The following is a 26,260-nucleotide window of genomic DNA, read 5'->3' as shown; positions in this document are numbered from 1 at the left end:
GAGTCAGACTCGAGACTCGAGACTCGAGACTCAAGAGCCACTGGCTGAATGCGACTAGAAGTATTAATAAGTGGTCTGAGCGGGGAGTACCAATTACAATTACTTCCTAGTACCTTACCTTTCACCTCGCCTGGTCTTGGGATCACGATTCACGATTCACGTTTTCTCTCTTGCCGGTTCCTCGTACTTAATCGTGCTGGATCGGATGAGGAAATTGATGGGTCAGTGTCATTCATGGTCATGGCATGGTAGCTTCTTTACTCTTCAGCCCCATTGCCATTGATTCTTCCACGATTACTAAGTTTGTCATCTGGGTAAGTTGGGAGATTAGGAAGACCTCCTCGTACCTACTACCTAGGGAGGTAGTTACTGAGGGAGTTCTGAGGTAGTTACTGAGGTAGTTACTGAGGTAGTTACTGCCTACTCCCTATTCACACTTACCTGGGTACCTACATAGAGATAGAGAGATAGGTACGCCACACCAACCTCCCTCCCTACCCCCCTACCCCCCCCCCTACCTACCTACCTACCTCCCTACCTACTTGAGTATATTTTGCACAAAATTTACATCTCGAATGCTAATTGAGCCAATAAGAAATCATACCATTAATTACTTTTTTTACTTTTTACGAACCTTATTATATAGAGAGGTACATGGACCTCTCACATTAATATTTTCCCCACTCACCACTTTCCACTGACCACTTTTTTTAACTTCGTAGACTATTTCCATCGCCACAGGGATGATACCAGCTTCCCTCTCTTGATTCGTCAATTCCTCAATTTCGCCCAAGAAAATAATTCCAGACTCCCGACACTCCAAGGATTCGTCATGTCGACGAAATCAACAGGATTTGGAGATCAATCACATTCACAACAACCCCTTCAGAGAAAAGGTCGTGCGTACGGTCCTGGTGTGCGGACTATCATAGGTGTTGAACGGAGTAGTTCTGTTATTGGTGGGAACGGGAATGGATTGGGCAATGGATTTGGCAATGGCAATGGAAATGGAAATGGAACGAGAAATGGAAGTACTCCTCGTCTAAGGTCTCCTCCAATTCTCTCTTTGGTATGTCACAAACCGACTCGCTGTCTGTGCAATCCTCCTGTCTTTTTTCCTTTCTCTTGGTAGATTTTCAATTTTGTGCATCTTTTTTTCTTCTTCATATCTACCATTGGAACGGATACATAGGCACATACATATCTTCATCATACACAATTTGGAGGATATCTTCTTTGCTAGTTGCATAGATGTGGAAACACTTGAAGCAGAAGAGAAGGAACAGCCTTCAGGATACATCCCATGTATGTCGGTGATCATCATTACTTTTCTCCATCATTTACCAAGGATTGATTTATCCATACCGCCATTTCACTCATTCTATACTATTGATTCTCTTCGGAGAATAAAGTCTTCACTTGATGGATTCTGGTGGATTGTGGAAAGGAGAACTGCTTCAAAGCGTCACTTAATTTCACTCGTATTTATTTGTTGTCATTCGGCGCATTATCGTTCAGTCATTGATGTTCAATTGAGATTGGTGAAAAAGACGAGACGAGATATTATTTTATGGCTGGACTGACATCACTCTTGCCCCAACTAGTTTCCTCACCCTAATCAATCGACATCTACCGCGCCTGCAGAAATGAACATTCAAAATTTAGCGGATCGTCGTACAGGAACACTTACTTATGGAAAAACCCCCGGCTTTACGCTCCCCACCAAAATCGACGAAGCAAGTGCAGGAGAAGAAGAAGGCGGTGCGGAAGTGAACGACATACCATTTTACAAACCCTATAGACCAGGTCTGGGAGGATCTCATTTGGCAGGACCATCACAAGTAAATCGATCGAGGAGACATTCATTAGAGAGACCATACGACCCTAGCAGTCCAAGAAGGGGAACCGCATCACCTACATCCAGCAAGTCGGCAAAGATCCTACAAGCTCAAGTTGATATTCCTCTGCGGTCAAGGTGAGTTTTGAATAATTATCTACTGCTTTGACAAAGTCAGTTGACGCATCCTAGTAGTAGTCTTTACAACGAAGAACACCGCGAGTCTGGAGAACAACTACAAGATCACTTTGACATTCCAGAGAGAGAGGAGCGCATAGAAATTAGAGATTCAAAGCAAAGTAAACTGGCTTCGCCACAATCATTATCCTCGCCTTCGACAATGCGTTCGCGTTCGCGTTCTCGAGGCGGTTCCGTGTCGTCATACCAAACAAATGCGACATCTCTGCCAGCACTGCAAAAAACGGGAGTTCTAGAAGAGGGAGAATTGTTAGAGCCATTGAATGAAGAAGATATTGATCCGGGATCTTTTGATCTTGTGGCGGCAACTGAGATCGGAGGCAAACGATATTCTCTAGAGACCAGATCAGAACAACTCTTTTCGACAGAGCATCTACGGATCATCTTCAGTGATCCTTCACTACTTTTGAGATTCACTTCTTTTCTAGGTGCACATAGACCTTCTTCAATTCCTATACTCATATATTACCTAGATGCTGTTAAAGCACTCAAGGCTATTTCGTATTCAAATGCGATTGCGGAAGCTCTGGAACCAATTCCTGGTTTCGATTTTACCGCCACTGCAGCCTCCAAGACAATGAGCGCTGCATTAGAAGAAAAGGCCGCAAAAGCTTTCGATGTTTTAGTTCGGGAGGATCTTCCTGCTTACATTACATGGGCATATATCCAGACCGTCAGTATATCGATCCAGAGACGAATCACTGGAACTTTACCAGCACATCTAAGAGAGGCGTCCGAGGGCTTAGCTGAAGTCTTTTGTTTAACCGATCCATCTCGCCCGGATAACCCTATTGTTTTTGCTTCCGAGGGTATGTTATAATGAACTAATCGGTAGACGTTGGCTAACCATACTTTAGAATTCCACCGAACCACACAGTACGGTATGAGTTATGTTCTTGGCAGGAATTGTAGGTTCTTGCAAGGACCGAAAACAAACCCGTTCAGTGTGAGGAGAATTCGAGAGAAGGTTGAAGCCGGGCAAGAACATTGCGAGACTTTTCTGAATTAGTGAGTTTTGTCTGAACACGCTTGGGGATGATGGCTAATTAGATGATAGTCGACGAGATGGATCTCCATTTATGAATCTTCTAATGTGCGCCCCACTGTGCGACAGTAGAGGCACGATTCGATATTTCATTGGTGCACAGGTTGATATTTCGGGTTTGGTCAAAGAATGCGCAGAATTAGAATCTCTTCAACGTCTTGTTGCGGCAGATGAGCTTGCCCAGGAGCGTGAAGCGGAACGAGCAGCAAATCCTGACGCAGAACTCGAGGAATATCCAGCACCACCACCCAAAGACGAATTCCAAGAATTAAGCGAGATGTTGAATATGCAAGAGCTGGACACAGTACGCAAGTGGGGAGGAAGAATGCACAAAGAAACTGAGGAGGAAAATTCTGACAGCAATCCACAAAAAGGGAATTGGCATAAACCGAGATTGCATATCAAGAGTACAAGTCCCGAGAGCTCAAATCCACAACTTGGACGTATTAGTGGAAAACTTGGTGGTATATATGAGAATTATCTTCTTGTTCGTCCATACCCAAGTTTGAAAATTTTGTTTGCAAGTCCGACACTTAGAGTGCCTGGCATCTTGCAATCGCCTTTCATGGCGAAAATAGGGGGTAGCAATCGTGTTCGCGAGGAGTTAACTCAAGCTCTAGCTGATGGACGAGGAGTCACTGCTAAAGTACGTTGGGTAACAAAGGATGATATCGATGGTCGACCACGATGGATTCATTGTACACCACTTATGGGCTCTAATGGTTCAATTGGTGTATGGATGATCGTTATCGTTGACGATGAGACTTCACAACATAACAGCAAGAGATATAGACTCGCCCCAGCTGTGGATCCAAGATTTGGAAGAAGTATACCATTTACGAGCAAAGCAGACAGTAGTGCGGGAAGTATCAGGGATTTCTCTATTATCCAGCACAATGGATCCTCGGCACAACCAAGGACGCCGAGATCACACAAAAGTATTGAACTTGATGATGAGAGTAGTATGAGGAGTGGTAGTCCGTATACTTTGAGGATTGATTGATTGATACATCTGAAAACATCAAAATGGCAAGCGGATGATCTTTGGTATTGTTTGCTCGTGTTGTAATTTTCTTCTGTCATGGAGGTTTCGATTATTGCTATACTGCTAGCTGGACAGCTTAGGCTGCTGGATTGAATGGGAGGTTGTTTGTTTCTTCTTCAGATGATTGCGTTGCATTTTAGCGTGTTGTTTTGCTTGTCTCACTGTTTTTAGAAATTTGTGTTTTGAGCGTACTTTATTAGTTATACTGTCGTATTATGTACTACGAAGACGAAAAATTCTCGTTGGAGGAAGGGGAGAGGGAAAGGGGAAATATCATATGGGATATGGGATACGGGAAAAGATATGAAGAGGAGAAGAAAGACAAAAGGAAAATGGTTGAAAGGAAGATAAACTTAATATTGCAGCGAGGGAGCTGGCATGATCGCTTGCAAAAGGAGGATGAATGATGTTGGCATTAGCATTAGGTTGCACTTATTGCTTTGGCTACCTATGGCTAGAAAATTCGCTTTGGCTAACATGCTTGGGCTATGTATAATATGATATCGTATGATACCGACGCATTATTCGGTGTCTATTAGACTGAATTCCTCGAATATGAGTTATTCGAGATGCGAGTGTTTTTTTTTTTTTGTGAGTTTGTGTTGAGTGATGTGATGTGATGTGATGGTGATGTGTATATATGTAAGGAGTATTTTGTACTTCTTGTAGTGTGATGTAATGTAGGTATGAAGGGTAGATGGGCGAGTGGGCAGGAGATAGATAGGTAGGTAAGTGAGCAAGGAGTATTCACCTCGATGTTAAAAATATTAAAGATATTAAAGATGTTAAAGATGTTAAAGATGTTAAAGATGTTAAAGATGTTAAAGATGTTAAAGATGTTAAAGATGTTAAAGATGTTAAAGATGTTAAAGATGTTAAAGATGTTAAAGATAGATATTCATTTATTTATTCGTATCTAAATAGGCGACGCGAGTCTTTTCTTATCTGTTTATCGATTTAACTATTTAACTATTTATTTATTTAACTATTTATCTATCTATTTATTTCACTAAGTTCCTTATGTATATAACTCGATAGCTGAGCGATATATCTTGTTTTAGTAAAGGAAGAGGAAGAGGAAGAGGAAGAGGAAGAGAAAGAGAAAGAAAAGATAGTTAATGTATATAGATGAATGTTTATACGAATTTCTATTTTATTCGAGTTTATTTATTTATTTATTTAAGTAGATATACGAATTGAGATTCAATATGAATTTGAATTTGGATTTCGAGAAAAAAAGAAAAAAAGAAAAAAAAGGTAAACGAAAAAGGCAAAGAGAGAAGAGATAGAGAAGGGGGGAGGAGGAGAGGAGAGGCAAAAATTGAATCTTGAACATCAATTTGAGTTCAGATCTTAATTCGGGTTTTGAGGATGAGAAGAAAAAGAGAAGAATAAGAGAAGAGGGAAGAGAAACGAAAAAAAGATAACAGAGAAGAGAACAAAGAGACATCATCTGAATAAAAACTTCCATTCACTTCATTTTAATGTCATACAAATTCCATACAAATTCCATACAATTCTAAACCATCCAATCCAATCCAATCCATTTCATTCCCACCTAAAACTCAAACTCAAAATCAATCACAAAATCAAACTCCATATCCTCTGTACAACACCTAAATCTCTATCCGTAAAACATGTCCATAACCAGAACCAGAACCATAACGCTGATCCTATCTTATTCCATGCCATTCCATGTCATCCAATCCTGTATGTTTACCCCTCCCCCTATCCTACCCTATCTCCCACTACCATCAAAATCAGACGCCCGAGGTATAATACAATGCATCATTTACACATTACCAATTCGGATTTTTGAAACCATACATATACCCCTTGATACATTTCGACCATGTGATGGAGGAAGTAAGTAATCTTGAATCGCATCAAGATCACTTGCTCTTTCCTATCCTTTTCTTTCAAAGAAAAATTGGCCTCCAAATAGTCCCATTCCCCGTTAACTCGTCCATGCCGATCCGTGCCGTACAATACTGAACCTCTTCGCTGAAGATGAAGCAGTCTGTTGATTTCCATCAACTTGGTAGAATGTAACAATGTCCTCATTCGATGAGTTCCATCTAAGCTCCTCTCTCACCTAAACCCTTGACCTCCCATTCCACCCCACTCACTCCCTGTTCCTCGCGTGTCACTCCCAACATTATCGAAAATTCCGTCCAAATTCATCCCAGTGTTATACACCAAATTCTGAGGATTGAACCCTGTACTTCCGGTTCCACTTGTGTTCGTATTCGCGGTTGTCCCGTGCATCATCCCACCCATGCCCCCGCCGCCAACTCCGCCGTTTCCACCTCCCGGTCCCGCCCCAGACATATCGAAATCATGCTGGGCCTGCATCATATAAGGGGGTAACGGACCGAAAAGTTGTCCCTCCAAATCATCAAACATTCCATTTCCAGTCCCTGCTCCACCACCCATATACATTTGCTGCGCCCTTGTATTATCCATATCATTCTCCTGCTTCATAATTTGTGCATCGAATTCCATCATTGGTTGATTCGGATACGCAAAAGGATCTGTAGATGGAAACATCAACCCTGTGAGATATGGGATACTGTTATTAGCATTGAATTGATTTTGTACACCATATTGTGAAATGCTGTGACTAGTCGAAGCTGTGCTTTCAGGAGTGCCAGCCGTGGACAAATCACTTGGTGATACGAGATCTTGAAACCCTTGTCGAAGATTTGGATTGGATGCTGTGTTCATGTGGAAGCGGTTGTTCAAATTTTGCATTGGAAGACCGTTGGTTTGAAGAGGGGTGGGGGTTTGAGGGAATGTCGTCGCGCGAGGTATTGGAGTAAAGTGACTCGAATTTGGTCTTGGAATCTCGGGACTACTGTGGTGCGCCGGTTGAGTAGATGGCGGTGCTAATCTTTTCTTCTTCGATGGAACCGAAACGGAACGATTTTTTAACTTCTCTGGTAGTTGTTCAAACAGTGGCTATCTGGGTTAGATAAATATTAAATTGTGGAACGGGGCACCAACCTTGAGAGTTTCAGAACACCTATCAGCGGCCATGCTTCTTTGAGCTAGACCAATTAGAGCATCCTTTCCATCATTTGCGTCTGCCAAAATCTCTGCGGCTCCATTCTTATCGGGATTCTCAAGAACGTAGTATACCAAGGATATGACAGAAAAGAAGGTTGTATACATGGTAAACCAATATGCCCCTACCAATAGACCTTTCTTCTTCATCTCTGCGGTAATATGAATGATATTGCGGGCTACACTGACACAGGCAGCTGCACATGCATATGATCGCTCATCAATGGTTTTCCCGGCACAACTTTTTCCCGAGACATAGTGAAGAAAGGGTCGATATAGCATCATTTGAACGTGGGCGTATGCTAGCCGTAATAGTTGTTGTATACTATATTGCCATTAGTAAATATTCATGATCACTCAAGATCTAGACCATTGTAGTAAATCTCGAATCCTCTATCAAAGTATTGTATGCTTGACTCACCGTATCAATTCGGGTGGACCGTCACCTCCAGGACGTAGTCCCATGGGTAACATGTCCAGCCAATCTGCTAGATCCTTTTCAATCTCTCGGATTTTTGAGTGACTAATGGTATATGACGCCTTGCTGTTGCCCGTGATAGATTGCTCCAAGCCTTTGATTGGATAGATGTGTTTGACAACCTTTGTTGTAATACCCATGAGTCGAGTATGAGCATTTGAAGCTACAAACAATGACATCTTGCCAGGAGGCATAGGGAGTATGGCTTCCTTAGTTATATACTCATCGTCTACCTCAAGTGGCATATCTTGGTCTATGTCGTCGCTACTTAACATGATAGGAAATCCTAGAATAGCAGAAACATAGGTATCAAGCTTTCGAATTATCCAGAATACTCGCTTTCTAGTTTCCCGCTCAATAGGATTGAAATTGCCACTGAGGCTACGGTGTAAGCCTATGCGCAACGCAGATCTTAGGGCAAGACCTATGTAAGAATAACATATGCTCAAGTTTGATGTTGCTTGTAAGAACAGGATCATGAATATGATTGTTTGCAAAGACGTCATGTCGCGACAATCAGTGAGATCCATCATTTGCCGAGCGGCTTTGTAATATTTAAATCTAATGAGATGTTAGCCGTGCAACGAATTGGAGACGAAGTAGCACATGATCCAAGCTTGTACCATCCGCGAAGTTCAGGTAAGACGAAGCTACGGAGCTACATATATGCAAATCATCGCTAAAGACTGCACTCACCCTTGATCCATACTACTCTTATACTTCTTTCCATCCGGGTCCGTGGAACTGGAGGGCCGTGACGAGAACATGCAACCCAAAGCTAAAGCCATGTATAGTAACGGCAGAAATTTATGCTCTTCATCACCAAAACTGTCAGGTGGTAGATCGTATACCCTATTAAACATTTCATAAAAACTGGGTTCATGAACGAAACGTAAGAGACAACAAGCGCAATGTAATGAATCTTCACATAAAGACATGGCTACTTCTCGCGGAGGTAGATCCATTGTGTTGGGAAGACCAGAATCATAAGGGGAATCAGTCGATGATCTTGGAGAATCGAAAGTGGGCGGCATTTGCGCACGTGGTGGCTTGGGAAGCAAGTTGGGAGATCCGAGTAAACTACCAAATTGTTCACGCAGACGTCTAATGAAAACAGTTCCCGAGGAACCACCATGAAAGTCCCAGTTTCCACGTTCATCAAGATCGAGTTGCCCTGTAGATTCTATCATTGATCGCAACTGCGCATCTTCTTCTGATAGCTGTGGCTGTTGTGGGGTCGCACTTGGCATGGAGCTCGTAGTCGAAGGGGTCGTCGGCGCAACCTGTCGGTGTAGTAATGATGCAGCATCTATGTTTGGATCGTTCAGATTTATGTTTGGAAGATAAGCTTTTATGATGCTTTCTGCTCGTTGTAGACGAAGCTCCAACGATTCGACATACTGCGGCGCGGGGTTCCTTCTTCTATTTGAGGGCTGATCATATGTACAATCTGTCATGGCACATTGGTCAACGATAAATGTCAAAATACGTAAATCACAAACAGTATCATACCATAACTATATACAGTGCAATGAGTACAAGGTTGCTTTCCATCACACTTTATTTTCTTCCTCCTACATTCATCACACGCCCTTGTAACTCGTCTCCTCTTTTGCAAGGGCGCAGGACGTGGTTGCGATGAAGGCGCAGGCCAATCCTCTGCGGGCTCCAGGTCGGGAGATGATTGATTCGGACTGAGAGGAGTTTCTTGACTTGGTTGAGCTTGAACTGGTTGCGATTGCGGCTGTTTGTCGGTCGATGTGCCTGACATCTTTGAAAAAATTATAAGTAAGAAAATTGAAAAAGACTTCTTTGAGTCGGTATCTCTCAAAGTGAGGAAGGAAAAGATGAATCAATTGTAACTTTTTCTATTATTCTGCTACGATTAATGGAATCACAAATCGGACTGGGCCGAATGAGGTATTGGTAAGGAAGATAGTGCTCGGGCAATTGACCCCTCTTATTCTTCTCGAGTAGTCTTGACGTTGACGCCCTCGGATATAAGGGAAAACCTGGGCTGAACAAGAAGAGTCAATAGGAAAAGGGCAAGGCAAGGTAGTAGCAATTGACAAGAAATATTCCGCTTGGCAGCGCAAAAGATGCAGCTATTGAGGTCTTGGGAGGGATGACAACGTATGGATGTATGTATGGATGGATGGATGGATGGATGGATGGATGGATGTATGGATGTGTGGATGTGTGTAGTATGGATGTATGCAGGTCTGTAGTCTGTAGTCTGTAGTCTGTAGTATGGATGTATGTAGGTCTGTAGTCTGTAGTCTGTGGTCTGTAGTCTGTGGTCTGTAGTCTGCAGTCTGCAGTCTGTAGTATGTAGGTCTGAAAGTAAGAAAGTAATCAAGAGAGAGTGCGAGGTCGGTCGTTTCTTCTCTGTAGTGACTCGATGGAATTCTATCATGCATAAACTGCATCAAGTACCCAGTATGCTGAATAATACCATACCATTGGGGGAAAAAAAAAAGGTACCTTTCTAATTCCTTCTTCCTCTTCCTGTTATTATTGCATACATATAAGGAAAAGGTATGCGGGCGTACAGAAAATAATGGATCGAGTAATTGCCATTGTCCCATGGTTAAACCGTTACTGTAATGAGATAACGACTAATACAACCAAGGATGGATTTCACCCAAATGGATATGCAAGCAAGCAAGCAAGGCAAGGCGGATCGTGCGGAAATAAAAAAGATGGGATGGGATTGGCTTGAATCAATGGATTAATTGGGTATCCCGAGCCTTTCTCTCTTTTGGGTCTTGGTGGTCTGGAAATATTGAAATAATTGGGTCCCTTCAAATGATGGGAGGAACCAGTGAAGTGAGTGAAGTGAGTGAAGGTTGGGTAGAGAAGTGAAGATGGAAAAAGAAAGAAGGGGAAAAGATGGAAATAGTTAGGTATTCAAAGTTATTTATTACCTTTGTAGGTAGGTATTTCTTCCCCTGTGCTCTTTGGGTCTCTCTTGGGTTGTCGTTTTTTCTCCAATTGAAGTTCATCTACCTACGAGTACCTATTGATTGATTGATTGATCGATCGCTTGCTTGCTTGATTGATTGACTGCTTGACTGCTTGACTGCTCGCTTGATTGATTGACTGCTCGCTTGATGGATGTGATGATAATTCAAGAAAATAATCTATTCTCTACAGTAAGTACACAGCCAATGCAGCAAGAGTTCATGATCGACATTCAATCTTTCTCAATATGTAAAGGTGGGAAAAGCTTTTAAAGGTGCAGTGTAGTGGGACGATATAGAAAGATTTAAGAAAAACGCCAGAACATCATCGCCAAGCCACTTGGAATCATTCGATAAGAGGTCCGCCGCCCAGCGGGATCACTATCCATCAAGTAATCATGAGCAAGGATGGTGAAGGGATGAATTCCGTATTCGCTCAATTAACCCCAGTTGGGTCACACCATCACCGGGACTATACCGCATACTTGTTAGGAGTCGAATTATGAATGTCGGAAAGTCGGGTCGGGACCGATCAATGCAAGGCTTGAGTAGAGGAGGCGAGTAGAGCAGAGTATGTAGCATGTTAAATTGACGGGAGAGGAGAAAGAGAGAGCAAGACGATGATGATTCATTCGAGGTATTTATATTATGATATTGCCATTTTGTATTGTATTGTATGTGTTGGCTTTCACCGTATCTCCCTCCGTATCTCCCTCCCTCCCTACCACCCTCTCTACCTCCCTCCCTAGCTTTTCCAGCCTTGTGAGTTCAAGGATGTTCTCCGTACTATCTTATTTTGATGAGGGGTCCGAGGAGAAATGACCGTGATATCAATTCTACAGTCTTGGCAAGGCGGAAGCTAGCGAGGGGAAACATCTTGAATGACTCAAATTATTCATTCCGGTTGATTTGTCCTTGTTCACACGCGATGGGCCGATATAGATGGGCGAAAGTGATTAAGTAATTTGCACAACAAGTAATGAGAATTTCATACAAGTACCTAGGTAGGTAGGTAGGTAGGTAGGTAGGTGGGTAGGTAGGTGGGTAGGTAGGTGGGTAGGTAGGAGGTAGTCATTCAATGTTTTCATCCGAGTATAAAATAACACTCCACTCGTTGGAATGTTCAGGTACTCTGTATACGAAGTTCGAATGTAACCATCAAATATTTTTCATATTCCACTTCCATTTACCTCGATGCCTAGTATTCACATACCCATGGATACACTACTATAATACTACTGTACTAGGCACTAGGAAGTCCATTTTGGTGTGTGTGGGCTACTATGTGAATGTGGAGCTTACGACCTATTCTGTCCCCTTGCATTTGGCAGATGACTTTACTTTATCCCAGATACCTAGGGAGGTAGGACTTTGGGAAATGGTAACCATCTAGTAACCATCCCGTAACCATTCAGGATCAAGAGATGCTCACAGTTACATTTGGAGAGATTTATCACATTCTTTTTTCTTCTTTTTCAGAGATCCATCACTACCTTCCCACCCGAGCCACCTTATTAGTACTACTTCAGATCATTCTCGTATCTCCAGCTCCAGCTGTCTCTCTCCTCGGGTCTCCTTAGGGATGCACCTCGGTAAGGCTGGAGATAGGTTGTCGTTTAGTTTTATTTGGTTTGATTTTATTCTATCTTATGCTTGTATGATGTATTCTCTCTGTATATCTGATTCTCATATGCCGTTCATCACATCCGGCTGGTCCTGTCTTGTTCTTGGAAGGCGGACTCGACTCAGATATCCTTGCTAGAATAACACGGCGCTTTCAGATGACTTGCATCAAGGGGTCATTTATTATGATCATCTCACTCTTTTTTTCACCCAACTCCAAACAAATCCTTATCAATCTACTCCGTAATAAATGAAAGACTCATTGACTAGGTACCCAGCCAGGTAGTAATAAGTCGCAGGGAGGGAGGTGTGCTCACATCATTCATCAAGTTCCAAGATACAAACAGATTGTGATTTTTTTTCTTTTCTCCCAACCATCCAATCCGCATCGTTCAACTTCAACGCCATTCAACGCCATCCATCCCCCCCCACGAAAAAGCAAGCCACAAGCCACAACGCAAGTATCATGCCCAGCTGGAGAGCCCAGCATTTCTAGATTCTCCAGTCCTTTAGTGCCCGCAGAAAAAGGCGAATGAGGGGCCAAAAATTGGAAATTGGAAAAATTTCAAAGTTGGAAGGAGGGGCAGGGCCGCATTTGAGTGCGTCATACCTTAACCGCACTCTATACTCTAGTACCCTTCTTTGGTCAATTGCATCAGCTTTTACGAATAGCAAAACCTCAGAACCACACAAATCTCATATATCATTGGCTCCATTGGCTCCATTGGCTTCCTTACCTTCACCTTCATGACATGAGACAGTGACGTTCATGGATAATTCTTTGTTTTCGTCTTGGTCAGGAAGAGGGAAGAGAGAAAGAGAGAAGAGAGAAAGAGAGAAAGACAGAGAAGAGATGTCCAATGTACATGCAGCAAGCAAGAAAAGATCCATTCAATGCAATGCTTCTTTTTATTCGGGTCTGGCTGTCAGAAAACCACAATAGGTGTAAATCTCTTACACACATGCTTATTTTTTCATTCTCATCAATTGGTCTGTCAGATTTGCTCTCGGGGATTCTTCCTTCACTACCCACGCTCCACATAAGTATAGTATGATGGGGTAGCAGGTAACGTACCTTGGTAGTAACTTTACACTTTCATTTGATCGCTGCTACTACTTAAACTTAAAAGAATCTATCTTCTTTCCAGTCCTCTTTTCATCTAGCATTTATTCTTTTTTATCCAATCGAGTTGCAAGATTGGTAAAATCTGAGATTGTACCTGAATTACCCACCTTGAATTGTTCTGGAAACGAACAACAAAGGAGACCTTTGACACCTTCACAAAGCTCTACTTGAAATAGAGATTGCTTGTATCCGTTGGTCGAGTGTGTGGTTCCTGTTATTATTATCATTTACAACTTCAATTGATAGATTGGACATAAAAATATAACCAGCAAGATGACTTCCATGAAACCAATCTTCTGTGCTACCCACCCCCGAGCTTGCTCTACCGCATTCGAAAGAGTGAGTACCAATTGACTTTGCAGCTCTCTCTGCTGCCAATTGACTAATGTATCTGTAGGTCTTTATGACTCGCGATGATGTCCTTGCCTGTGTTCACGAACCCTTTGGAGATGCATTCTACTTTGGTCCCGAGAGACTGAGCCCGAGATATGAAGATGATGAAGCCGCGCGCAAGGAGAGCGGTTTCGCAGATAGTACATACAAGACAATTTTCGAGAGAATTGAGAAAGAAGGCAAAGAGGTTAGAATTGAATCCGCTTCTACCCTTATTCCGATCTTTCTTTTAGATAGCGTTGGTCCTGCAGGTTTACCGGAGCTCTCGAGATTGGTTTGGGCATAAGACAAGTGTCTGGCAATACGAACTCCATTTTTACTATATGATACCCGGATATTCTCTACACCAAAATCAAAAGAGCTCCGGCCCTATTTTTATATTAATCTACGTTTTCTTTGACGCTCTAGACTATCTCATGGAAGATGTACTGTTCATGCGCGCGAATTTCAATCCCTACAAGCACGTACATTTATCCTGATGAATCAGCAACTTACACCAAAATAGGGAAAACGACTATTCATCAAAGATATCATTCACTACCTTGTACCACCTCAGAAAAACCCAGCATCAATTGCTCCTTCACTTGGAGGTAAAAGTGTCAAGAAGGGTGTCGGCACCAATGGCGAAACAAATGGAGTAAATGGGGTGTCAAATGGGGAAACCAATGCACTTAACGGCCACACAAATGGCCATACCAATGGCCACCCCAATGAACACACTAATGGCACCACCGCCAAAGCCCCATATCCATACAATACCGTCGCTGAGCCTGGAAATCCCACCGTCGTCCCCGCCGAAATCCTCAAACAATTCCACTTCACCTTCCTCATCCGTCATCCCCGCTCTAGCATTCCCTCCTACTTCCGCTGCACCATTCCTCCCCTAGATAAAGTCACCGGTTTCTACAACTTCATGCCCGAAGAAGCCGGCTACGATGAACTCCGTCGCGTCTTCGATTTCCTACGCTCCAACAACCAAGTTGGTCCCCCCCTCGCAGGAACCTCCGAGTCCGAGGCGGAGAATCTGAAAGATGGGGAAGTGAGTATTACGGTTATTGACGCAGATGATCTGTTGGACAACCCAGAGGGGATAATTAAAGCTTATTGTCGAGAGGTCGGCTTGGAATATAATGCTAATATGTTGATTTGGGATACCGAGGAACATCATCAGAAAGCGCGAGAGGCGTTTGAGAAATGGAGAGGTTTCCATGACGATGCGATTAATTCTTCGAGTTTGAAGGCCAGGGAACATGTAAGTTTTTTTCTCTTTACCTTTTAATCTTTCTTTTTTCCCCTTTTTGGGGGGATCGGATCAGATTGGAATCGAAACGCAAAAACTAACACATGGAAACTAGAAAAAGAAACCCAAAACCATAACCCAAGAAAATGAAGAATGGACCGAGAAATACGGCGCGGATGCGGCGAAAATCATTAGGGAAACGGTGGATGCGAATATTGAGGATTATGAATATTTGAAAAGTTTTGCGGTTAAGGTTTAGGTTTGGGGAGTCTTTTTGGGAGAGAGATAGAGGGGGATAGAGTCTATTCTTGGTGTTGGAGAGCTTTGAGGGTTGAGGGAGGGTATTAAGCATTATGGCGAATGGAATGGAATGAAATGGGTGGAAATATGGAAATATGGAATATGGAATATGGAATAATGGGCCATAGATGAGGAGGGAGATGGTGGGTAAGGGATGGAATGGGCTGAAATGGGGTAGGATGGTGGTTATGAGATTTTTTATGTGTTTTTGCTTTTGTATATGTGTATATGTGTATATGTGTATATGTGTATATATACTCTAATAAAGGAGTAAGGATATGAGATTAAGTATCTATATAAAACAACGAGAGAGCAATAAAGCAGAAAGGAGAAAGGAAGGAGGGATTTCGCTTGTGTTTTATATATATATACATATCATTTTCCTTTCGTATTTCTTCGATTGGTTTTGGTTTATTTTTCTTGGATGGATGGATAGACGGATAGACGGATGGATGGATGTGAGGTGAGGTGAGGTGAGCATGAATATGAGGAGAAGGAGAAGGAGAAGGAGTGGATGTACATGATACTATTGTATATATAAAAAATAGACGCAGTGTGTCATGTCATCTTTTTTCTATTGTGAATACCTAAGGGATATATATCTATTTACTTGGTATTTTGGGGTTTGTATATACATATATATATGTATACTCGAGTAGATAGCTACATATAGGTATGCATATATTAGGACAAGAAGATGTGCAATGATATGCAATGCCATGCAATGTGATACACTGCGGTGCGATACCATGTGATTTTACAATATATATCTACATCTACCTCTACCCTACCCTATCCCTACATCCCAAACACATAAATTCTCCCCTTAAAGAATTTTAGTCGCAGGAGTCTCTATCTCCGTCTTTACATTCGCTTCAGTTTCCAAACCCAATGGTTGAGCTCCCGCTTCCGCTGCAACTGCAGATTCAAGTTCTAATTCCTGCGTCTCAACCGCATCCGTCGCATTGGCTTGCTCGCGCATAAATTCATATTCCTGCGCCGAGCCACCCGTCCTCTCCATCCATGCTAATTTTTCCAACTGTGCCTGTCTCTCCTGCGCCCAATTTTCGGCGGGGGGTTGTCTGATTCGTTGTGGGAGCACCTTGGGACCTTTTCCCATTGCGCGGTGTTTCTCCATGAGCGCTATGTGTTTTGCCCATCGCTCTTCTCTCGCTTTCATGATACGTTCGTTCTCTTCTCTATTTTTCCTCTTCTTTTCTTCGTTGGCTTCTTTAATCGCCGCGCGCTGAGCTTTCCACTCCGCTTGCTTTTCCGTGCTCAGTGCTTGTCTTTTGAGTATGTCTCGGTTATTGCGATCCCAGGGTAGAGTATCGTGGAGAACAGCTTCGCCCCAGATATCGGACCCTTCGCCTGCGTAACTTGCATCTGTCAGATCGCTCCATTTGACTTCTACGACGCCTTCTTTTCCAATTCCTTCGAGACCTATTCTTTCACTTCCGTATCTGATGTCTTTGAGAACAGCTGCCATGTCGGCAACGGTGTTGGCTTTCTGATCGTTTATTTTGCGGGAGCGCAGTTTGGAGGTGAGATGGATTTTTGATTTTTGGTAGTCGGATTCGCCTGGTTGGGGCTCGCGTTTGAAGAGGGGAGAGGAGGGATCCCAGGAGTGTTCGTGTCGTTTGCGATATTCGCGGAGTTTTTGGAAGGCGCTGAGGCCCGAGGAGGAACAGCCGGGTGGGAAGGTTATTAGGGCCATAGGGTGCCAGTGGTCTTTGCGGAGGGCGGCAGGTCGAGTCTTTTTGCCATTGTAGGGGAGTTGGTCGAGGGAACCTGTGTTCTGGTGAGGGGTTAGTGAGGGTTGGGGTGGAGGGGCGGGGGCGGGGGCGGGGCAAGTATGGCAGGATATGGGCCATTGAGTATGTTGGTAAAGAGTAATTGAAAGACGGAGAGGTAATACATACATCCATTCCCCGAGTAAGTGAGTAGACGACTTGATTCGTCCGTAAGTGATTATAGACATATATCTGCTCTCCATGTTCCGGACGATTGGGTGGTTGTCTCGCAGTCACCGACTTCGTTGATGCATATCTAACACCCGCTGTCTTACTGACCGAATTGCCAATGCAATTCCGAAGTGATGGGACACTCATGACTATCAAGAATGTGAATTGATTGACTGGAAATGCGGGCGACAATAATAATTTCGATAGCTTGAAAACCAAAATTGTCCTAGCGTCTTTGGCTCCATGGGTAAGTTATTGCCTGATTAATTATGTAATATTGGGCTTCAAAATCAGGCCACTACAAACAAAGTTTCTCGTTGGTGCCCGGGCGGAAACCAGGCGGATGCAAGCGAGCCAACTTTTTTGGCGTGTGGGGTCTAAAAACGTGTGGTTTGATGTTGACGTTTCTAGAAGCTACGAGCTGATCCTAGAAGCTTATAGGATGGTGCGAGTAAATTCGAGATATATCAAGTATTTGCTATGGAATAGGTCATCGTATGGGTCTCATCTTCGAAGTTTCCTATATAAATGAGTCTTTTCTTTGTACTCGAGAGTCTTCTCTCCTCATCATCCCCAGAAATAAAGTCATAATCAATTCGAATCACTCATTGAAATAAATTCATTTGCTTTACATAGAAATACTCATTTACGCTGAAGCTCGGCACTAAACCCCGCAGCATAATAATACCTACAGAACTTATTACTTGCGTTTGAAATCATACAACAACGAAAACACACATATACGAACTGAACACAATACCGCAATCATGTCTACATCTGACATGTCCTTTACCACCCGGGCGACGAAGTCCATAGAAGATGCCATGTCCAACGCAGAACAGCATGGATCTTCTCAACTTCTCCCCCTCCATCTCGCACTCGCCCTCCTGGATCCCTTACCCGATCTATCGAAAGACCAACAGCAGACTATGAACGCTTCGCATGGGCATGCTTCTCAATCATTATTCCGACAAGTAGTTGAACGAGCCCATGGAGATCCACAAGCTCTCGATCGTTCACTTAAGCGCGCTGTTGTTCGTCTTCCCAGTCAAGATCCTCCGCCAGAACAAGTAGCTGTTTCGCCTGCTTTCAATAAAGTTTTGAGGGCGGCGAAGGAATTACAGAAGACACAGAAGGATTCTTTTATTGCGGTGGATCATTTGATTATCGCAGTTACTCAAGATACGGCTGTTCAAACATGTTTGAAGGAAGCCAACATGCCGAATGCTAAGCTTCTGCAAGATGCAGTTTCGCAGATTCGGGGAACGAAGAGAGTCGATTCTAAGACGGCGGATGCAGAGGAGGATAATGAAAATTTAAAGAAGTTTACCATCGATATGACGGCGATGGCTAGAGAGGGAAAGATTGATCCGGTCATTGGCAGAGAAGAAGAAATTCGCCGAGTCGTTAGGATTCTGTCGAGACGTACGAAGAACAACCCAGTACTGATCGGTGAACCTGGTGTAGGAAAGACGACAGTTGTGGAGGGATTGGCTCAGCGAATTGTCAACGCTGATGTGCCAGATAATCTTGCTGCTTGCAAGCTTCTTTCTCTGGATGTCGGATCGATTATCGCCGGAAGTAAATACAGAGGAGAATTTGAAGAGAGAATGAAGGGTGTTTTGAAGGAGATTGAAGAATCCAAGGAGATGATCGTTCTTTTCGTCGATGAAATGCATCTTCTCATGGGTGCTGGCGCCAGTGGTGAAGGTGGAATGGATGCTGCTAACATGCTCAAACCTATGCTGGCACGTGGACAACTTCACTGTATCGGTGCTACCACTCTCAACGAATACCGAAAGTACATCGAAAAGGATGCAGCATTCGAACGTCGTTTCCAACAAGTCTTGGTTAAGGAACCATCTATTCCTGATACCATCTCCATTCTCCGTGGATTAAAGGAGAAATACGAAGTTCATCACGGAGTCACCATTGCAGATGGTGCTCTTGTTTCTGCGGCTACTTTGGCTGCTAGATATCTTACACAAAGACGACTCCCAGATTCTGCTGTCGACCTTATTGATGAAGCAGCAGCAGCTGTCCGAGTTGCCCGAGAATCACAACCTGAAATCATCGACTCTCTTGATCGAAGACATCGACAACTCGAGATTGAAATCCATGCTTTGTCTCGTGAAAAGGATGAAGCTTCGAAAGCTCGCTTGGCTCAGGCTAGGCAAGACGCTAGCAACGTTGAGGAAGAACTTAGACCTCTACGTGAGAAGTATGAAAGCGAGAGAAAGAGAGGCAAGGACATCCAAGAAGCTAAGGTCAAGCTTGATCAATTGAAGGTTAAGATGGATGAGGCTACTCGTTTGGGTGATACTAGCAAGGCTGCTGATCTCCAATACTATGCTATTCCAGAACAAGTAGCATTCATCAAGACTTTGGAGAAGGAGAAAAAGGCTGCTGATGCGGCCCTTAGCTCTTCCTCTAACCTTGATTCCGGTGGATCACTCATTACTGATACTGTTGGTCCAGACCAGATTAACGAGATTGTTGCTCGATGGACTGGTATCCCTGTTCAAAGACTTAAGGCTACTGAGAAGGATAAGTTGTTGAACATGGAGAAGGCATTGGGCAAGATAGTAGTTGGTCAATCGGAAGCTGTGAAAGCAGTCTCAGATGCCATTCGACTTCAAAGAGCAGGACTTTCAAATCCAAACCAGCCCCCAAGTTTCCTGTTCTGTGGTCCATCTGGTACTGGTAAGACACTTCTTACCAAAGCTCTTGCCGACTTCCTCTTCGATGATGAAAAGGCTATGATCAGACTCGATATGTCCGAATATCAAGAACGACATGCACTTAGTCGTATGATTGGTGCACCACCTGGATATGTTGGACATGATGCTGGTGGACAACTTACCGAAGCCCTTCGTCGTAAACCCTTCTCTATCCTTCTCTTTGACGAAATCGAAAAAGCAGCAAAGGAGATTCTTACAGTTCTTCTTCAACTCATGGATGACGGTCGTATCACCGATGGCCAAGGACGTGTTATTGATGCTAGAAACTGTATAGTCGTCATGACATCCAACTTGGGAGCCGAATACCTCGATCGTCCTAATGCTGCTAATGGAAAGATCGATCCTACTACTCGTATGATGGTCGAACAAGCCCTTAAGGATTATTTCTTGCCGGAATTCTTGAATCGTATCAATGCTACGATTATCTTCAACCGTCTTACTAAGAATGAAATCCGTTCGATTGTCGATGTCAGACTTGGAGAAATTCAAAAGAGACTGCACAATAATAGTAGAGATGTTCGCATCGATTGTTCTCCTGCGGTGAGAGATTATCTTGGTTCAGCAGGTTATAGTCCAGCGTATGGTGCTAGGCCTCTGGCAAGATTGATTGAGAAGGAGGTGTTGAATAGAATGGCGGTATTATTGTTGAGAGGAGCGATCAAGGATGGGGAGGTTGCAAGAGTTGTAATGAAAGATGGTAGAATTGAGGTTTTACCCAATCATCAAGGCAGCAGCGAGGAAGTCAGTAGTGAAGATGATATGGAAATAGACGAAGTGGATGCAAATGAAGCATTTGGTAGGAGGGGAGGAAATAGGAGTTATAGATATGAAGGGGATAGTGATGGAGATATGGATTTGTATCAATAAGGGACTTGATATAAGGGAAAAATGGGCAATTCATGATGATGTTTAATGACTAGGGAATGAAATGGCGTTGGGTGTTTGGGACTTGAGTCTAGAATCAGATTTATGATAATCAAAAGAAATTGAAATAATGTCTGAAAGTTTTAAGAATTTGGATTGTTCGCTGTGATTGTGTGAAATATTATATTGGAAGTAGTGATTGATCTTGGAGTAGATGAAAGGAAATGTGGTGGGGATAGAAGATTAATTGCGGATGGTGGGAGACTTGAGAATGATAGTTTGTGGGACAGAGGTGGAAGGGAGATGTTATAGTGATGAGTCGGTATGAATCATACTCTGTTCACTCTTTTGTGGAAGAGGGGGAAGGAATGATTACTGTACGTCTAAGGTATAGTGAGGAGGATAATCCTAATGCACATAATCTCTATCTCTATTCATTTAGTGCCATACTTGTCTATTTTCTCTCCTCTACTAGTATCTAGGTAGAGCATTTATTAACCATGTATGGATATCGATATCGTCTGGTCAGGTCTGAGATTGAATAGTTAGCTACTTGTACAAGTGAACAAAATTCAAATTCGCCTTGGTAGGTACTGACTTTCTCGTTTACTGTTTACTGTGGCTTGGGTTAGTAGGTGAGATACTTGCGGTAGATGGCTGGATGGCTGGGTGGTGTTTCTTGAGGTACTATCTATCTTAGGGATTAGACGTGTTGTGTTTTGGTCTAGGGAGCTGGGTTTTTAATCTTGGGGAGAGGAGGACCTTGATGGGGTGGTTTGTTGAGGGGGGTGTTAGGGTTGGGTTTGATTTGGTTTGTGAGGTTGGGGACTGAGGGGGATTTGGGAAAAGTTGTGGGAGGTGGAAGATTGAATTGGGGTGTGGATGCTGAGGATGACGATGAATGGATGGTAAGTTTGGGGGTTGGGGGTTAGAAGTAGAAGGGTTTTATGCTGGGTTGAATTAATTGGGTTATTGATTGAATGAGTTGTTTGGTGAAAGTCTCAGGGTAATTGAGATTCTCGGCATGCTGTCGTGAATTTCTCTGGGCAAGAGCAGGTAGATATTGGTGCCGAGTCTTGCGAGGGATGAGACCAGGGGCGTGGATATATCTTGACTTTTGGATATAGTAAGGTACTTGATTGCATGGGACGAAAGTCATATTGTTGAAGAGCTCTTTTACTTGCTGGGGCTTGTTCCCAGGGTTGTTCGGATATATATGTATATTTGATGGCATGGATGTTTCTCGTTTTCTGAAATTGAAAGATGAGAATGAGGTAAGATTGTTGGGTTCTTGAGGTGATGTAGAAGTTTTGGGCGGAGATCTGACGTGCTGGAACTTCGTTGTTTGGATGTATTAGATACTTCAATAGTATTTCTACAAGAGAGATACTAGTTGTCTGGTCTGTGGTAATGAGTAAAGGGTTTGCTTTCCCTCTGCTTGGAAGATTTAGGAATGATAAAATAGATTTGGTGTTTTTGAGCTAGATGATAGAAGCCAATGATGTGATCAAATATAAATCCCTATCATACATTTTAAGGCTAGTATTCAGCGTAGTGAGAATACAAGATTCTGCGGTGCAAATTTCGACTTCGCCAGATCTAATTCGATGAGTATGTTAATGGTTGAAATGGAGGGAAGGGAGCATTTGCAATTGACGTAGACCAAGAGTATATGTCATCTTCTGTGCTCTTGGTGGACTAATGTCCGGTAAGATATTTGGTAGAGATGGCTTAGATTGATGTCTGATTCTTTAGAGTTACTCAAGTACCTAACAACAGAGCTCACGGGTATGGTCAGAAGTAATAAGTCGAGGGTATGCAAATGTCATTCAACATTGCCCATTTTTATACTCGAAGTCGAGTGACAAAGATAGGCGATCGAATCATTCTGTCGAATAGATAGAATGACTCGATATCTTGATCTACGGTGGTGAGTGAAGATTGCACTCGCTTGATCTTATGGTGGGACTATCTTTGACAAAGTTCTCATATTTTGATCTCAAGAGGATATGGCTGATAGTGATCTTCCTTCATGCAAGCAAGATTCATTAGAAGGTGAGAAGGGGAGTTGTGCGCTCTTCATACTTTGTAGTAAGATTTAAGAATTCTCGATTTACTAGACGAGTTCCGAGGTACCTGTTGCTCGCGCTGAGATGCTCAACTTAGATCTCTACCACTAGGAGAGGGCCGAAATATCCATATTTCTAGAGTTTAGAAATAGAGCGTAATACAACAATCTTTGCTATTATACGGTTGATAGCCATAAGCAATTTTCTTAATGTGAAAAGAGATGGATTTTTCTAACCGACTAGACGAGCTTATCCTTATTCCATTCATCATACTACAAAGACGGATTTGAGCCTATGAATCTGAAATAATCAGAGAAAATACTGGGAATAACTGAATCTGAAGTAACCAGCAACGGTATGCAACTATATGCAACTACTCTGAATAAGGTGTTTCTTTCACCTTTTGTTTGTTGTACTGTCATGACATTGGCATCGTTAATAAGATTAGCGAGACCATGGACGCTTATCAGACAAGATTGATACCACGTGACAGCTGCTGTCTGTGCTCAAGCTGTATAGTTCCAATTTGTTCTTCTCAGCCCTGCTCACCCCACCACGGAACTTCGAAATCGATTCACCGATTGGACTGTACCCGAATAATCATGAATACTAGTGGTACTGATTCCACCCCTCTTGGTATGTAACCTCAAAGCCTAATATCTCGATAAATAGCTCTTTCTAACCTCGAGAATCTATCAATAGCTACCTTACTCGAAGCTTCCCGTGAGAAAAGCAGAATCATTAAGGAACGCGACGAGACACACCTTAATTTGACTGGAGAGCGAAATCAGGACTATTGGACGCAACAGATACAAGAGATTCTCATTCGACTTACACTATTGCAACAGGCATCGCGCGCAATTACAGCAAAGAGACCCTAGATTAAGATGGCTGCGTTATATCCACCAATGTCACCTACTATGAGTAGGAAGAAAGCTCTTGTCGTTACTGGTAAATTGCTCATTGGATCTTCTCAAGTAAATGTATGAATAGCTGTTAACCAGCTCTTCTCTTTGTAGATCCGCCAAAGTTCGATCTTGAAAGCTACATTGCGAATTATAAAGGTGAGATATCAAGTCTTCTGTGATGTGTGATCTCTCATGGACCTTTATAGCTAACATTTCTTCTTGTTCAGGCAGAACCAGACTTGAGCGACTCTATCTCATCGGCATTACCTCCACCTTCCTCGGCGTCGAAGCTCTAAAAATGCTAATCAAAGAAGCAAAGCAAGGAAAGGATGTTACGATTTACATGGATGCATGTACTGCTATGACCAGAATTGCGCCAAATGAACCAGAGGCTGTTAGAGATGATCAATGGATTGATGCTACAAATAAGTCCAATGCTGCGGAGGCTGCAAGCTTGGAAGCACAGTTGAAAGGCTACAAGAATAATTTAATCAAGGAAAGCATTCGGGTAAGTCATCATGTGTTCCACTGCAGGTGGATTCCGAAGATTGACTGGCTAATGAATCGCGGGACAGATGGGAAATGAAGATTTAGGCAAACATTATGAAGCTACAGGGCAACTTGCACTTGCATTCGAAGCTTATTCTCGCATGCGACAAGATATCAGTGTGTCAAGACACGTAATCGACGTTTCCAAACATATCATCGAAGTTTCTATTGAAAGAAAGGAATATATCGCAGTTCTTTCCAACGTTCAAAAGATGAGAGGAACAGTTGTTGGCCCAGATGATGAGAAGGTTATTAAACCATTTTGTCATGCAGCTGAAGGTATCGCACAAATCCATGCTGGGCAATATGCTGCTGCTGCACAAACTCTCTTGCAGACACCTCCAGGAATGGGTTTGACTTATAATACCATCGTCAGTCCTAACGATATTGCTGTCTATGGAGGTCTTTGCGCTTTAGCCACTATCGATCGTAACAAATTACAAAAGACAGTTCTCGAGAACTCCGATTTCCGCACCTACCTCGAAATGGAGCCACATATTCGCCGTGCTATTCAAGCATTTGTTGGTAGCAAATATTCGGCATGTTTAGAGATTCTAGAGTCTTACAAGGCCGATTATTTACTTGATATCCATTTGCAAAAGCATATTGATGAGCTTTACACACGTGTTAGAAGCAAGAGCATCGTTCAATACTTCATTCCATTTAGTTGTGTTACGTTCGAGACATTGCACAAGAACTTCGCTCCACCTGGAAAGAATATCGAAAAGGAGTTGGCAGAGATGATCAGATGTGGCGAGCTGGATGCTAGAATCGATCTCGTTGCTAAGGTACATTTTTTTTCTTCATTTTTCTTCAAACATTTTCCAGCTTCTACACTTCTTCCCCCTCAATCAATTCATCATGCTAACATATTCCGATCAGACCCTCGTATCAACGCCCAAAGCCAACCGTCAAGGAATTCAACAGGAAGCTCTCAAAACTGCAAAGCAAGTCGAACGTGAAGCTAGACAACATTTGCTACGTATGAATATCGTCGCTTCGGATATGGAAGTTAGATCACATAAAGAAGGTGGGAGAAGAGGCATGGGTGGTGGATTGGCAGGCGAATTATTTAGTGGTCATTGAGGGAAGTGTCCATGAGGGGTTGATGACATGATGATATGATACGATACGATGAAAAGGCGTTTATAATTGATAGGGACCAGGGCTGATTCTCATGTGGGGCGGCGTCTATGGTTCAGAGCAGGTAACTCCGGGGAAGGGTTATTCATGTGCGTTGCATGGCATGGCATGGTAGTTTCGGGCCATTTTTCTTTCTCACTATCTATTGATTGAAAGATGAGAAATTAGATGCATGGTTGTAATATCTTAGGCATAGAGAAATACTATGACTTTTAAATGTTGATATGTATCATTTGCTTCATCTGATGCTGTGAAACTGTGAAACTGTGAAACTGTGTATGAGGAAGTGAGAAGTGGGTTGGGAGGTGTTTACGGAGGAGCTGGTACTATGGGGGTGAGGGTAATTAGCATGGAGTGGTAGGCTAATAAGGTATGTATGGGCGTAGATGATGGTGCAACGAATAAGGAATAGATAGAGAGGGTGGATGCATGCTGTGGTAATGGTATATAGTGGTTTTAGAAGTGTATTGGGATGTAATGCAACGGAACGAAGAAAAGAGAAAACGAGACAGAAGACATTCCTGGGTGGTTTAGAAGTGTGGAAGTTTTGGAGTTGCGAAGTGGATATCCGGGGAGGAGCGGAAGAGTTTTATAGCGCGCGTCTAGTTTAGGGTAGGGTTGAGAGGATGAAGTATTTTTGTCTTGGGCTGTTTTGTGTTTGTGTTTGGTTTGGTTTTATGTTCTTTTTTGAGATGGGTGATATAGAGG

General features: G+C 42.9%; 6 protein-coding genes across 6 annotated transcripts; 4 read left to right on the top strand and 2 right to left on the bottom strand.

Moving 5' to 3' along the window:
• Positions 1 to 372: 372 nt before the first annotated feature.
• On the top strand, positions 373 to 4,700 carry EAF01_007341 (uncharacterized protein). The gene is made up of 7 exons (XM_038915596.1): positions 373 to 471; positions 596 to 650; positions 723 to 1,069; positions 1,605 to 1,975; positions 2,030 to 2,844; positions 2,893 to 3,043; positions 3,093 to 4,700. The coding sequence occupies exons 3-7, from the start codon at positions 833 to 835 to the stop codon at positions 4,081 to 4,083; spliced, it is 2,565 nt and encodes an 854-aa protein (XP_038769234.1). The 5' UTR covers positions 373 to 471; positions 596 to 650; positions 723 to 832; the 3' UTR covers positions 4,084 to 4,700.
• An 831-nt stretch (positions 4,701 to 5,531) lies between these two features.
• On the bottom strand, positions 5,532 to 9,851 carry EAF01_007340 (uncharacterized protein). The gene is made up of 5 exons (XM_038915595.1): positions 9,182 to 9,851; positions 8,366 to 9,119; positions 7,613 to 8,230; positions 7,132 to 7,516; positions 5,532 to 7,086 (listed from the first exon to the last, which is right to left on the bottom strand). The coding sequence occupies exons 1-5, from the start codon at positions 9,438 to 9,440 to the stop codon at positions 6,217 to 6,219; spliced, it is 2,886 nt and encodes a 961-aa protein (XP_038769233.1). The 5' UTR covers positions 9,441 to 9,851; the 3' UTR covers positions 5,532 to 6,216.
• Positions 9,852 to 13,654: 3,803 nt separating this feature from the next.
• Positions 13,655 to 15,273, top strand: EAF01_007339 (uncharacterized protein; the record flags this gene model as incomplete). The annotated part of the gene is made up of 4 exons (XM_038915594.1): positions 13,655 to 13,720; positions 13,779 to 13,961; positions 14,280 to 15,026; positions 15,130 to 15,273. 4 exons carry the CDS (start codon positions 13,655 to 13,657, stop codon positions 15,271 to 15,273), a joined length of 1,140 nt encoding a protein of 379 aa, XP_038769232.1.
• Positions 15,274 to 16,140: 867 nt separating this feature from the next.
• On the bottom strand, positions 16,141 to 17,425 carry EAF01_007338 (uncharacterized protein; the record flags this gene model as incomplete). The annotated part of the gene is made up of 2 exons (XM_038915593.1): positions 16,141 to 17,112; positions 17,237 to 17,425. The coding sequence occupies 2 exons, from the start codon at positions 17,423 to 17,425 to the stop codon at positions 16,141 to 16,143; spliced, it is 1,161 nt and encodes a 386-aa protein (XP_038769231.1).
• Positions 17,426 to 18,045: 620 nt separating this feature from the next.
• Positions 18,046 to 20,886, top strand: EAF01_007337 (uncharacterized protein; the record flags this gene model as incomplete). Its single annotated transcript, XM_038915592.1, has 1 exon — positions 18,046 to 20,886. One exon carries the CDS (start codon positions 18,046 to 18,048, stop codon positions 20,884 to 20,886), a length of 2,841 nt encoding a protein of 946 aa, XP_038769230.1.
• A 2,953-nt stretch (positions 20,887 to 23,839) lies between these two features.
• Positions 23,840 to 25,495, top strand: EAF01_007336 (uncharacterized protein; the record flags this gene model as incomplete). Its single annotated transcript, XM_038915591.1, has 5 exons — positions 23,840 to 23,903; positions 23,972 to 24,016; positions 24,088 to 24,368; positions 24,436 to 25,197; positions 25,292 to 25,495. 5 exons carry the CDS (start codon positions 23,840 to 23,842, stop codon positions 25,493 to 25,495), a joined length of 1,356 nt encoding a protein of 451 aa, XP_038769229.1.
• Positions 25,496 to 26,260: the final 765 nt, after the last annotated feature.

This window comes from Botrytis porri (genome assembly GCF_014898465.1).
Source record: "Botrytis porri strain MUCL 3234 chromosome Unknown BPOR_009, whole genome shotgun sequence".
Lineage (NCBI taxonomy): Eukaryota > Fungi > Ascomycota > Leotiomycetes > Helotiales > Sclerotiniaceae > Botrytis > Botrytis porri.
Note: the sequence above shows the minus strand (reverse complement) of the source record. Positions and strands in the feature narration are given on the sequence as shown.